This window comes from Chiroxiphia lanceolata, chromosome 1, assembly GCF_009829145.1.
Source record: "Chiroxiphia lanceolata isolate bChiLan1 chromosome 1, bChiLan1.pri, whole genome shotgun sequence".
Classification (NCBI taxonomy): Eukaryota; Metazoa; Chordata; class Aves; order Passeriformes; family Pipridae; genus Chiroxiphia; species Chiroxiphia lanceolata.
Window position 1 is genome coordinate 124,770,899 of NC_045637.1, and position 14,906 is coordinate 124,785,804.

Consider the following 14,906-nt stretch of genomic DNA (forward strand, 5'->3'; position numbering starts at 1 on the left):
AAGCTCCTATGAAGTCTTTTAGAATAATGTGCGTAGCTAAGTCCTTGAGTTGGCAGGAAATTTTCAGAGTACAGGAATAATTTTAAAATTATTTTTAAATAGCTTTGAGCTGAATCAGAGATTTAATACTCAGCAATATCATCTGGGGACATTTGTAAGTACTTACACTCTTAAGTAGTTCATATTTTTTTGTTAATATTATCACATGTGAAATGAAATATAAAGAGCATTAAGCAAATATGCAGAAAGATGTTTTAATGTATTTTTAATAATATTATAATTACTACACTGTAGTAATTCTGCAACATCATTGACTCTCATAACTCTGCAAACTACCAGATGCAAGAGAAGTTGTGGAATGATGCATAATAGTCTTGGAGGAAAAAAAAAAAGGAAAAAAAAAAGGAAACAGATGATTGAGAGACTGTAAAATGAAGGCCTATCTCAGATCTTTCCCTGCCTTACTTGAAGAATTGTGGAATTCATTTCATATTGCATCTGACTCAGTTTAAATTTTCTTTGTAGATATCTTGATTGTTGCCAAATATGATTAAACTGACAGTTTAGGCCCTCATCAGGTGCCACCTCCTTGACATACAGAACCCAAATTTTAATCATGAGCAAATGGAACTTTCACCGAAGTACTGATAGCTGTGCTTGAACTACTAAAGCAATCCCTGGTAAGATGGACTTTAAGTCCTATTGCTGAAAACACCTTTACCAGCCCCAAGATATTAAGTTTGGAGACATGGAGACTATTCTTTGCTTTATTCTGTCAACCATACTTGGGTTGACAACAGCACAAGTCAGTTCTCACAGTCATATGTTTCAGACATCCAGGAACTGAATGATTACAGCATCCCCTCTTAGATCATAACTGCCATACCTACAGACTGAACCACATCATACTGAGGATGTTCTGTCATGTTAACAGCATGAAGTTCACCCTTGGAGAGAAGTAAGTTCTACCAAAGCTATGATGAGAGCATACAGTATTTATCATATTTAAAATATACAGGCATATCTCCTGAAAAACAAAACCCAAACCAAACCAAACAAAAACCTAGAGAAATTTCTCGTATTCTCTCTGAGAGCAGTAGAAGCATGAATCATCAGTGTGCCATTGGCCAAATCATTTGAAGGATTCAGTGCCTAAGATAAATCTTTGACTGGAGGACATATTTGAGTATAAGGTCAGTGTTTTTTGCCTTCAAGCTGAAAAGACATGCTAGGTGGGTGAGAACAGCGCTGCAAGGGAAAAGTTCTGATGATACGTCCTTCAACCCTGCTTCCCCTCCCAAAACACAGTTCTTGTGAAGCTATGGGTCGTTAGAAATATTTGTTGTGAGGGTTTCTGAATCACTTCCATAGCACAAAATACACCAAGTATCACCCCAAAGATGCAGTGTGACCTCAGAGGTTAAAAGAGAAGACTTTATGCTCGAAGTGTTTTCTTTAGCTGAAAACATCCAATGACACATTTTCAAAAGACAGAAAGTCTATACAGAGACTGGTAATGTTTGCCTTGCAGTAGCATAGTGGAAATGCAGGTGACACCTAGCGAAAACCTAGGGAAAACAAATCTACATTTACTGTGATTTCTTTCCTCTCTATGTATAATTCTACTACTGCCTGTATGGTACTGCTCTCCTGTGTCTGCATTGCAAATGGAGTGATGTTACCTGCATCATTTGTGGTGCCACAGCTGCTATTGAGGAGCCGCTAATCCATTCCTTTCAATTTTGATGCCCTTACAGGAGCACCTATTCCAGCATGGATTCTGTATACCATTTTCAAATGCTCTTGAGCAAAGTTTAACTGCAACTTTTTGTCATTTAATATTTTGCTGACCTCTAGGACTGAAGGAGCAGCAGAAATCCTTTTTTGCCTCAGTGAACAGTTTGGGAGGGATATGTTTGAAAAAATACCATGGCTCTCATTCCCATAACCACAAGGAATGAAAAAGCATCTTCTATCTCTGTATGGCAGTATGGCTTGTTCCTGACCTACATCAGGTCTGTGGGAATATGAAGGGCTTTTTATTGTAGTGATAGCTGAGTGACTGTATTGCCTTTTTCCCTCCTGTCTATATGCCTTACCCTTGATGTGAGCAATTATGAAGTGCCTCCTATTATACATCTGATTTAGCATTAAGAACTTTATTTCCCAACAGTGCATCTAATCTTTAAAGGTGGTTATTTTTCTTCTTTTTTTTGGATGCAATTTCCTAACCACAGTGATTTCTGTGAGGAAATGGTAGGGCTTAGACAGTTAACCTGCCAGCTACACTAACAAATCAGATAGTTTGACATCTAGACCAGATTATTAGTTCCTGCAATGAACTGACAACATGAAACCACAGATGGAAGGATTTGCTGTTGTAAAATTTTACCTGCCAAATTGGAAGCTACATTGTCCTCTCAGAAGAAACAGTCCATTCTGGGATTCATCTTCAAGAAGGAGAATGTGGCAGCTGTTTCACTTTGTATGGCAACATGACACAGTGTTATAGGAAAGAAAATACAGAGAGTTATCTAAGTTGATTGAAATTAAGCCAAATGACAGTGTGCCATACCACAGCCACTCAATTACATACGTTGAACATAGATAAAGTTATAGTTACCCATAATGGACTCCTGCCAAAAGACAACATTATGAATCTTTCCAAGACACTAAAGGATTTCCACTGACCAAAACTTTAACGTGTTGGCAGATAACAGTTAGGTTGAAGGCCATTTGGGGATAACAAAAATAGATCATAAATGTCACTGTAGATAGCATATGGCTGTAAGCCACTGCAACGTAATTGATCAAACTTCTGCCTGTTTGAAAGGAACAATTACATTTTATTGTCAAATAATCCAGATTCAGCAAAAATTCCTGCAGACATATGTCATTCAAATTACTCAAACCTCTGATACAATGATTACAAGGAAACAGTGTGGTAAACTCTGTGAGGCTGTAGTTTCTTTTAATATTGGCTTCTTTTTTATTAAAATGGACGCTTTAAATACTATGCATTGTTGTAGAGAAAAGGATTAGCACCTGAAGATGTACAGTTCACTGTTTCGTTATAAAGTCCTTGCTATATTCCATTGCACATCCTCTACCTTTAAATTAATTACAACATCTGCTGTTGCCAAGAGCTCCATTATCCCTTTTGCAAAGTGTGCAACAGAGAAGTCTAGCATTAGATCAGACATTAGAAAATGTCATAAATTTCTCAAATATGAATTGAGACATAAACCTGAACACATTCTAGAGTCAGAAGAGTATTTTAGAATTAGATCTCTGCTCTGACTTTGAAAATCTGGTCCATATCTTACTACCTAGAGTCCAGTCCATATATGTACTACTGAGCTAACATCATCTTTGCAATTACTAGGTCAGCAACAACATTTCTACAATGCAGCAAAATGTGGATGTTTTGAAGACTGAAAATTAATTAATCCTGCTTGCAAAGGATTATTTTTTTAATAATGAAAAATGCCACAAGTTCAGATAAATATTAAAGAACAATGACTAATGCTTTACTCCAAAGGCAGCCTCTCTTATATATTTCTTAAACGGTTAGGTTGGATCTGTTATAATTTTTGTTTTATTTAAAGTTTAATTAACCCATTTTAAAGCTCAATCCAAAGCCAATGGAAACAATCCCCTTGACATCAAAGGAGTTTGGACCAAGTCCTTAATGGATGAAAGCACAAATGTTCTAAAAGGAGAAACTAATATTTCTCTGCTTCTGACATCAACTATTTTTAGTGCTGCAAGGACAGATAGTAGATTTTGGCATGAGAATATGCTAGATATAGATACTTTTCAAGGCAGAAGCAGTACAGGGTTTTGCAATACAGCATAGACAGTAATACAGATGCTTGTCTGGAGGTCAGAGTTCATAAATAATCAAACATACATAAATACATGAACAGTGAGCGTATGTTTATTTACTCTAACATATTAAGAAACTACTGCCTCTCTCGAAAATTGCCTTTGGAATCTGGTAACCAAGATTTTTGATCTAGATCAACTTCATTGTTGACCTACTATATGATCTTTGGTCAGAAATTAAAACCACGTTCTGGACCTATGAACAGATGACTCTCTAGTGAGCAAGGTACACTAATCATCATCCTGTATTCTGGAGGAAAGAGAAATGGGATAGGGGCTGTAATACAAGGGGTAATGGCGGATAGCAGATCTTTAGGCATCATAGCTGATAACCCATAGCACAAAATAATTATAACCTCCCCACTTAGAAAGAAATATGTAAACTTTTATTCAACACTGATTGCCTTTTCTGAAAGAATATACAACCCTGTAGAGATGGAAATAAACCCCTGCTTCCTTCAAAGGTCTTCTAGTTCTAGGTAGGTGTCCTTAGAAGTAAGATAATTGTGAAAATAATGAGGCGGATGGTGAACCTTCCACCTTCAGGCTCACCTACTCTGCATGGCTACAGTCAGCCCTTCTGTGGTCTATGGGCAGAAGAAGGTGAATGAGTTCCAACTCACAAACGTGACATTCAATCAGGCTACCAATCAAAAAACAATCTCCATTTTCCTAGAAAAGCATATATATATGTATATGTTGGGATGACCTTCCAGGCCCTTTCCCTCACACCAGACTTTGCTGCCTGCCTCAGAGGTAAAAGACAGCCTACTACCCTGTCTAATGTATTTCTATGGGACTCTTGTGAATTATGGTTGTTTCTTACAAGATTTTTTTGTCATCTTCTTTTGTGAGATTCCAAGAGCAACTGTAAGTCTAAAGGAGACGACATACAGTAGGAAGCATAGGGGAGATCTTCCTCAGGGTTGAAGACATGGCTAACAGGGTAAAAGCCCACTTCCATGCTGAAATTCTGGCTCTAGGACTCTGACTTGAATTGCATGAGCTGTAGGGAGAGTTTGAGTCCATCCATAGGAAGAAGGCTTTGTGGAATGCTTTATCCATCACTGTGCTGGAGGTGCACCCTCCCCCACCTTGGAAGAAAAAGCGGGATTTGTGACTAAAAAGACCTAAAGTTTTATGCTGTTTCTATGGACCAAGCGTACTGAAAGATTGAATGTATAGATTTAACTAACATGTGGGAGCAGGCAGAATACAAAAAAGATATATTTTTACAGTTCAGGAAAGATGGAAGAGATGGAAAAGGAAAAAAATCAAAGGAGTTGAAATAGCAAATAAACTCCATTATTAATACAAATAACTGTTATTCCCTGGAGTGTAGATAAGCTTGCTTTACTAAGCAGTCTTCTCAGATTTAGATGTGAAACCACATAAACAAGACCCAGAGCCATAATTAGGGGCAGAACTCCACCACAGCATTAGATATATTGATCTCTTGTGATGGGAAGGACTGGCCTTCTCTGGGATACAAGAGAGGATATCACTAAGGTTTCCACCAAGTTACTTATGCTCTACTTAAAAAGCCACATCCACTGTCATGATTTATTTCTGGAGCTGAATAAAACATATGCAAATAAAAGATTTCCTATAAAAACAGGTGTTGCAAATAATTTCAGATCTTAATTTATTGGGACACCTGACTCCTATGTGGGATTGCTGGTTTGATAATAGGATATAAGTATTTCTCGGCCTTGCACGGAATCGAGAGCTGGGAAGACAGGAGGATGCAGGACATGCCGAGGGTCTGTGCTCGGGGGGCGCAGCGCTCCCTGCCGCCGGCCCAGGGGCGGGAGGGCTGGGCGGCGGGACCGGCCGCGCACCGGGGACGCTGCGAACACTGGGACCAACACTGCTTTTGTGGCAGCAAGCCGCTAGGACTTTTAGATGAACGACCGCATCACAACGAGCTTAAAAACAAAATAAAAATCACTGTAGTGATTTTGACAACGAAACTGACTCTTTGGAGTACTCCGTATTATGCGTCTGTTTTCCAAAGCTTCCGAACGAAGCGAGCGTCAAAGCGCCGAGGGCTAGAAGCAAGCCCATGGGAAGTGTCCGTGTGTCCGCGGCGGATCCCTGTGCCGGATCTCCCCCCAAGCTCCAGCACGGCCGCAGCCCGTGTAGGCAGCGGCACTCCCGCCGCCTGGGGCCGCCTCGGCGAGAAAAAACACTCGGGGCTCGCTGAAACACATAATTTGTGCAAACAGACCCGGGAGCGGGCGGGCGGCACCTCACGGCCGCGAAGCTCGGGTGGCCCAGCCCGGCGGGACTTGTGTTGCCGCAGGAGCACGGCGGATGCCCGCCTGGCTCTGCTGAAGGTGGGAGCGAGTCACCTGGGAGCCGTACCCGTTGCCGTAGCGGGGACCGGCGGGGAATCGTGCCCTCCGGTGGCCGCCGGCCGCACAGCCCGGCCGCCGCTCTGCCCCCTGCCCGGCCCCGCCGGGAGGCCCCGCAGCTCCAGCCCCGCCGGCCGAGCCGAGCAGCACCGCGCCCACTCCCGCGGGGTCCAGGTAGCGAGACTGTATCGAGTGAGGTGCTTGTCAGCTTTTCCACGTCCTTGGTTGTATGAGCTGCCGCGGTATCAGGAAGAAAAAAAAAAAAAAAAAAAGGTGAAAGAAGGCAAAAAATGGGTCCCGCTCTCATACCCTTTATATATTCCTTCCACCCGGTTGCTGTTGCTGCGCACAACTTTCTACCAGCGCACAGGGAGGGTTCTGAGCCTGTTTCCCGATGTGCTTTCAAAACAGAGCAAATTACACCATAAACGTCAGTATGGAAAGTTGCTAGGTGCTCTCTTGTCCCCTTTGAAGGGATATGGTCTCAACCAGGCTTTCACCTAGTGTGCATAGGGATTCCTGGCCACAAAAATTGGTAGGGTAACTTCAAGTGATTTTAGTGGCCTTTGCAATAGGTCTTAAAGGTACAACTTCTGAGAAAACACTGGACTGAAGGCTTTGGCATCAAAAACACTCAGGCAGGCTGTCTCTCAATATGCACATATGTAATACTTACATTACTCAATATTCCAAGAAATTGCCACCAGTGAGAGAGTTTTACCACAGTGAGCAGTCTTTGAGAGCTAAATTGCAATGTGTGTATTTGTATGCCGCATGGGGAATACTGAACAACTTTATTGCAATCCAGCTGTAATTTGTGTGTATGCACAATGTATAACACATTGATGAGCAACACTGCAGTTGTAACCACCAGATCTTGAGCACCCTAGTTTTTAAATGTCTCCACTGATTTATTAGCAGACAAAAAAATCAAACCTTTAATTCGTTCTTAGAAATCAAAGAAAGAATCAAACTGTTGGCCTACTTCCCTCAAAAGCTATGATGTTCTGCCTGGCTAAGGCAGATCCTGCTTGTCCCAGTCTGTGAGTGCCTCAGCTGCTAATGGGTGCCTTTGCAAGGGCCAGCATATAGTTGGGGAGACTTCTTTTGGCTGGTCATCACAGCCCAACCTATTCTTCATTTTGCTTTCCCAGGAGTTTGTAATTTATTTAGCTCCATGTTCACACCCATGCCTGTAATCTAGATGGCTGGTTTACCAGTGTTATACCTTACTGGACAGATGACAAAATGTTGGAGTGCTCTGTGTCCTGCCACTACTCCATGCAATGGGGTACATTTTCCTGAGCTGAGGCCCAGGGAAGCTTGCAGTTTTGCTTGCTACCCTGCCACCAAACAGTGAAAAAGGGTTGAGATTCTGCCCAAGGAGCCAGATGAATACTCACCCAAGCCATGTATATGCATAGTAGAGAATAGGACATGGAATCCTTTGCCCCATGCTCAAGAGTGGTCTGCAGGACTACCTTAGTGGCTTAATGGAGGTTCAAAACAGATGACTTGACACTGTATAAACTAAACTACGATTATGGTTTTAATGTGGAACAAAAAGCCTCCACCTCAACCCCCATCAGAACTGTATATTTCAAAATAAATCAGAATTTAATTGATTTTCTTTAATATCTTCACAGACTTCATTCCCCTTCCCTCTGGCACATATATATGTGTGCACAGTGCAGAAGATCAACAGTACATGCATGCACACACAAACACATTCTCACACATAAAAACAGCCAGTATATCTTTCTCACACAGACCCTCAGATATGACTGTCTGACACATCCACCCTCTTCCAGACACAGTTCCACACACCCTAGCACTAGGCAGGTGTGCTGCCAGCCAGCAGGCCTGGGAGATCCAGGCAGGCTTCAACAGCCAGCCCAGCAGCAGGTCCCCCAGGCCAGACCATTGCCACCACAGCTCATCTGGCCCCTGCACTCCTATGTGGGTCTTGGCAGTAACAATATGGGCTTAGTTTCCTTTGTTCCTGAACCCATAGTTTGTGAGTCAAAGATGAAACAAAAGCCCAAATGAAAATGATGTGATTTTCTGTGCAATCATAGTTCATAGAGCAGTGTGCAGGTCCTAGGTAGTACCACTTGAGTCCTGCTAACCACTGTTAGCTGGTTGTTTTTGTTGCAGTTTCCATGAAGAGTAGCTAACACTGAACCCAACCATCTACTACAGTCAACCCCTCTCCTCAGCTCAGTCCCTCCCTACATTTCTCCACGCATTCTGCTTTTGCAAACCATGTAAGACTGCTTTTCCACCTGTCCTTGCCTCTCTCTCACACCCTGCTCTACACACCTCCTACTGCCCCATGACAAACAGGTGATGTCCTGCATCCCATTCAAAGTTCAGGTGACGCAGACAAGTGGTGCCTCCTGCTGAATCACCTCAGGAGGTGCTGCCTCTCTCTCCTTTCAGGCAGCATCCTGTTCCAAGCAAGGTGATAGTTATCCAGGTTTGTTTTTGCACTTCAACGTTTTTTTCCGTAAGAAGAATGGGAGAGACAGGGGGAGGAAGCGAGGCAGGGAGAGAGGAAGGAAGGAAGGAAGGAAAGGAAGAAAAGAAGGAAAGGTAGGAAAGGAAGGAAGGAAAAGAAGGAAGGAAGGCCCCCAAGAGCCACCTGCAGATGTTCACTACTACTGTTTCCAGCCTTTGGTCTGTAATGACACTGCTCAACACCCCAGAGGAGCACTGAGGTTCTGGGTAGAGACAAAATTATTGGTGAGAAGGAGGTGAAAGGAGAGCCAGGTCTTCTTACCTTGGGGGCAGCAGCTGCAGCCAACACAAGGGAACCCCTGAAGCTCCCCGAACAAATCATGATGTTGAGTAGAGAGGCCTGTGGTCGCAGCAGACACAGCAGGGACAAGCCGAAAGCCGGGGAAGCAGTGCTGGTTCGCTGTAGGTCTGTGTGGCGGCATGTCTTCCCTTGCCGGCTGAGTCGGTCGCTTTCTTCTCTCCCGTCTTGTTTCCAGCTGCTTCCCAAAAGATAAGGCTTAGGGCAGACTGCTATGTACTCGCACCGCGGGATGGAAGACCCGAGGAGGAGAGGTCGGCCAGGAGAGCAGCGAGCGGAGGAGCGTCGGGACAGCTCCGGCGCCGGCGGGTACCGGGGCCATCGGCCGCGCTGGCCCGGCTGCCCCTCGACGGCACCGCGCCGAGGTCCTGGCCCGTGGCACCTCCCGGGACAGGGAGCCCCCAGGCAGGGGGGAGTGACAGCTCTTTTCCCCGGAAAAGATGACAGCGCTCTTCCAGAAGCCTCGACTTTTTTGTCCCAGACAAGGACATTTTTCACTCCTCTGCTATTCCGTTCTCCCAGTCCGCACACACACCTCAAACAAGCCGGGGAGCCACGGCGCTGCCGGGTCTGCCCGCTCTGCCCCGCACCCGGCGCTGCCCGTCTAGGCAGTGGCTGCCAGGCCGGCAGGGCAGGCGTGCTGTCCCCGCGCAGGGAGCAGCGAAAGTGCTTCACCCCATTTATTGAGGGGTGGTAATTTCTAGCTTTCCCTCCCAGGCGTTCCCCGTTTGAATCTGAGCTGTTGTTAAAAAGATACACCACCTGCTCTGTGCTGCCAGAGAGCGGGGAAGGAGGCACAAAGACGGGGGTTGGGGAGAAATTACTTTGGCTCTAAACATAAAAGAGAAATTAAAATAAATAAGCTCCTTTCCCAGGAAGTGACTCGAACTTTGGCGCCTTGAGGGAGGACGAACTGAAGTGAGTGGTCAGTAGACACGGAGTGTGAGCAGAAAGGGTTTGCACACCCTTCCATCTCCCTGTGTGCCAGACTGGGCACGCAGAACCTCCCGAGTTTCTCTTAAGACGAGCTCAAGGACTGATGCTTATGTATGTACGAAGCCAGTGCTTAATTTTCCCGCTGCTTCCACCTCTGAAGATGGCTTTCTCCAAGCGCAGTCCTCCAGCCTAAAAAGACGAGGCTGTGCCTCCACCTCTCCCCAGACCAGAGATGTACGACTCTCTCGGCAAGTCAGACCCTGGGGGCGCTCGGTGATGGGAGCGCGGCGTGTGCTAGAGCGGGACAAAATTAGGATGTGCCTGGATGCTGTCCCGTGGGTAATTTCCCTTTCCTCTTTTTCGCTGCAAGCCGTGTCCGCTGCGGCGAGGAAAGCCCGAGAGATGTGGGCTTCCCCGGCTGCTACGGGGTCGTCGCCCACCCAGCGCAGGCACTAAGCGGCCCCTCCGCAGCAGAGCACGGGGTGCCGGGCACCCCCATAACGGCCCGGCCCGGCCCCTCAGCAGCACTCCAAGGCCGAGCGCGAACCGAAGGAGCCTGAGGGAGAAACCGCGGAGAGAGAAACCGAGAAAGACGTTGGGGTAAGGATGTATGTGTGTGTGTGGGGAGGCCAGATCACTCGTGAATGGCTTGAAAAAAATAATTGGGGGAGGGTGTGGAGGGGGGGAAGCGGAAACTTTCCTATAAAACTCAGCAAAAGTCCCTCCTCTCCACGTCAGGCCAATGACACTGCTGCCCCCAAACTTTCCGCCAGCAGGAGCTATAAGAACCTCCAAGTCTTCAACTTTCTCCCAATCCCAGACACTTCGAAGGGGCTCCAAGGAGGGATCGGGAGGGATTTTTTTTTGGTTGGCGTTTTCATATTTTTTCCTCTTGGATCCTGATGCCATCCCCCCTCCCCCCAAAGTGAGGTCCTCCCTCCCTCCCTTCCTCCTCCTCCTCCTTCTTCTCGCAGGCCAGCGAAGCAGCCGATCAAGGGGGAGCTGGCGGGTTAGGTGCCCCCCTCTTCTCCCTGCCCTCCCCCCCCTCCCGGCCCGCTTCTCGCGTCTCCCCCCAGAGATGATGCAGCAGGACGAGTCAAACTCTCCAGTCTCCCCCGCCGACGACAGCTTGAGCAACAGCGAAGAGGAGCCGGACCGGCAGCAGCTGCCCAACAACAAGAGAGGGGGGCGCAAGCGCCGCTCCAGCCGCCGCAGCGCCGGCGGCGCCGTCGGGGCCACGGACGAGCCCTGCAGCCCGGCCCAAGGCAAGCGGGGCAAGAAGTGCGGGGCGGGCGGGGGCGGCGGGGGCGGCGGCAGCAGCAGCGGCGGCGGCAGCCCCCAGTCCTACGAGGAGCTGCAGACCCAGAGGGTCATGGCCAACGTGCGGGAGAGGCAGCGCACGCAGTCGCTGAACGAAGCCTTCGCCGCACTGCGGAAGATCATCCCCACTCTGCCCTCGGACAAGCTGAGCAAGATCCAGACCCTCAAGCTCGCGGCCAGGTACATCGACTTCCTCTACCAGGTCTTACAGAGCGACGAGCTGGACTCCAAGATGGCAAGCTGCAGCTATGTGGCCCACGAGCGGCTCAGCTACGCCTTCTCGGTGTGGAGAATGGAGGGCGCCTGGTCCATGTCCGCATCCCACTAGCAGGCGGCGTCCCCCACCCGCATCCCCCTGGCAGGAGCCCTAGGTAAGGCAGGGACCCGAAACCGGCGGGGAGAAAGGGGGGAAGGCGAGAGGCCGCCGGCTGCGCCGTGGGCCGGGCACGCGTGGCCGAGGGGCGACAAGGCCCCCACCCCGTCCGGAGAGGCCTGGCTTCCAGGACCAGCCGGAGAGCGGGGCGGCTGGAGGTGCCTCTGGAGGTGCTTCCCCCAGCCCGGCGGGTCCCTCCTCCTGCGCGGCCCGAGGTGCGCCCCCGGCCCCGCGGGGCCCACGCGTGGCGGGCGCTGCCGGCGGCAGGCGGGGTGGGCTGCGGGCGGGAGGCGGCGGCGGTGCGGGTGTACCCCAGCCAGATGGGGCCGGCCGGAGATCACTTTTTCACCAAACGCTGCGGAGCCAGCAGAGCTGCTGGGATGGCTCCTGCTGCTGCCGCTGCTGCTGCCGCTCGTATTTTGAAGTGAACCCATGTCCGTCAGTTGTGCTGCCCGATGAACGTTTCCTGTCGCCCCAGCAGTCCCTTCCCTCGGCTCTGACACCGCGGGCTGCCGGGCTGGGGTGTCACACGGTCACCGCACGGCGGGTTCTTCCTTCTTCATTCCTGCCCGATATGTGTATTTCCAGAGACAGAGAGGTGTAGATAGATGTGTGTGTATCTTTCATTTAAGTAACGAGTTTTCCGCCCTCTCTGGGTTTTTGCAGATGACATTGTTCCCACAGAAGGAGAAAATGGACAATCTAGAGACTCTCAAGTTGGATACGATTTTTTTTTGGTCTTGTTTAACAAAAAATGTACCAAGGATTTCTTGGAAATTAGAAGAGCAATATGCAAATTCTAAGGAGGGCGTGGGGAGCACTTAAGGAAAGAGAAAGAGACAAGGGCTTTGGACAGTGACTACCCTTTGGGCGTCGGTACAGTACACACATCTCTGCATTCTGATAGAAGTCTGAATCGTTCGATTATTTTTTTTTTTTTTAATTTTTGACGAAGAATGTTGGAATTGAACTTTTTTTATTTTATTTGCCCTTTTTTTGCATGCATTCCCAAGAGGTCGTGCCTATGAGCCACTGATTAAAGGAAATACATTATTGTGGACTTTCTTCATTCTTGAATGAAACAAACCAGACAACCAAAAATATCCCTGTAGAGATGAAAACTTTTTTTTTTTTTTTAGGGGGGAATAAGCTGGGCTCAAGCTGTTATACACCCGGTTCCTAACTTTTTTATTATTATTATTTTTCCTCTGAGAAAAAAATAAACATTTTATTTATTTATTGATGACCCATGTTAAAATGCAAATAGATCCGGTGTCTAAATGCATTCCTATTTTTATGATTGTTTTGTAAATATCATTGTATATTATTTTTCTGCAATAAATAAATATGATTGAAATTTTAATAACCTTAAAGTTTTGTCTATCTGAGAACTTAGGGTTAGAATTTGAGATGCATACCTGCTTGTTGAGCTGTAAAGACACCCAAGAGAGAGGGATCACTAGTATAAACAAATCAGAAGAAAAAAGCAAATAAACTAGCTACTGACAGACACAGGTACATTATTTATTGAGACAGCTTTATTGTTCTGCGCTGAAGCTCATTGAATCTGCAGAGGAAAGTGTTGTCTCTTCTCTCTTTCTCTCCCTCTCCCATTTAGTCTTAATACCAAACATAGCGGAGTTGTGCGGGGAGCGGAGTTTTCGCTGCAGAGCTCTGGCACTTGCTGCTGTGTTTTTCCTCCAGATGTGAGGCAGGAGTAGGTCCCATTCCTCAGCCCCTGGTGTAGGTGTTTTTGCTGATATCCCTGAGGAAGAGGTATCGGTTTTAAACAGAGATTCGTCCATTCACAGGCAAAGCAAGAGAAAGTGAGATTGAAACAGGGAAGTGTCTAGCGAGTGGGGTTTTCCGGTGGAAGTGATGTTTGACTGGTCTGCTCTCCAGGGTTTAATATAATATATATACTAGCGATCACATTTTCATTGTGCGAAGCACGGAGGATATGCTAATCCGCCCTCTTCTCCTTTTCTAAGTCTAGGGGGCATGTTGCCCCTCTTTCTTCTCACCATACCCTCCACAAGGTCCCACTATGCGGCAAGACCCCAGTTGCAAGAGAGAGGGAATCTCCAGATCTGAGGGCTTGGAAAGAAGGTGAAAGGGAAGTTGTTAAAAAAAAAAAAAAAAAAAAAAAAAAGAAGCCCAAAAAACAAAAAAACCCAAAAAAAAACTCAACTTCTATAACCGGACAGCTGATTCCACCTCTGCTGTCACTTGCTCATTTCCCAGCCCTTGGCAGCCTGGTGGTGCGCGTGGAGTGGCACCTCCTGCCCTTCCGTGGCCGCGAAGGATGTGTGGGTGCGCTGAGAGCCGAGCAGTGTCCTCAGCGGAGAGAGGGACCCTGCCGCCGGGGTTCGACCAGTATCTAGGATAAATAGGATGGGGTGTTTTCTCAAAGCAGAACCTGTTTGCATAGCCCGTGTTGAGTTGACTTCATTGTCTGGCTGGTTTTGTTTCCGTATCCACGCATTGCCGTCTATTGCTGACATAATAGTATTATGAATTTAATATCGCGCATATTTTAGGCCAGTGCGCAATGTCTACAGTAGAGAGCCTGCAGAGCTTGTTTGCGCTGCCGGATTAGCAAGGACTTGAAAATTACATGGGGGCCCTGGTGGTCGCAGCCCTGCGTGATAGAGAGGAGGGAGAGCTGCTGCGATTTCGCGGGGGGCCACTGTTTTTCCCCGGCACCCTGGCACCCGCAGGTCCTCGCTCAGCGACTCCAAACACCCGCTCCGATGCGCCCGACTGACGAGGAGGAGGTAATGTCTCGGCTGCAGAGAAAGCGAGAGGCATGGGGACCCGGCGCGGCTTTGGTAGTGGGGCTGGAGGGATTTGAGAGGTTGTGGGAGGTTTCAGTTGTTCCTTTTGGAGGAGAAATCACACTGGGGAAAGCGGGGAGGTGGTGGTGGGGGGGAAACTCCTCACGTTTAGGAAGAAAACATGTTCGGGGAAAAAAAACAAACCAACGAAAAACAAAAACGAGATGAGCTGCTCGGGTTTGAAGGGAAGGTGCGTTTCATGGAAGGGGATTCCTGCGAAATATGAATGAGGAATCAAGTGCACTTCAAAAACCACGAACCCAACTGCTCTCCCTTAAAAATCCAGAGCAACCCCACTTGATGGAGTTAAGCCTGATTGACCCTGTTGCAACCAGCAAGAGGCCCCTGACCCAGACGGTGCGAAACGTTTGCAGCAA

General features: G+C 47.4%; 1 protein-coding gene across 1 annotated transcript; it reads left to right on the forward strand.

Annotated features, from left to right (window-relative positions):
* The first annotated feature begins 10,572 nt into the window (after positions 1 to 10,572).
* On the forward strand, positions 10,573 to 12,937 carry TWIST1 (twist family bHLH transcription factor 1). Its single transcript, XM_032695151.1, has 3 exons — positions 10,573 to 10,599; positions 11,076 to 11,690; positions 12,359 to 12,937. Exon 2 carries the CDS (start codon positions 11,078 to 11,080, stop codon positions 11,645 to 11,647), a length of 570 nt encoding a protein of 189 aa, XP_032551042.1. The 5' UTR covers positions 10,573 to 10,599; positions 11,076 to 11,077; the 3' UTR covers positions 11,648 to 11,690; positions 12,359 to 12,937.
* The last annotated feature ends 1,969 nt before the right edge of the window (positions 12,938 to 14,906 follow it).

What these genes read in the sequence shown, in the direction of transcription:
- TWIST1 (XM_032695151.1), top strand. Translation starts at nt 11,078, where the DNA reads ATGATGCAGCAGGACGAGTCAAACTCTCCAGTCTCCCCCGCCGACGAC.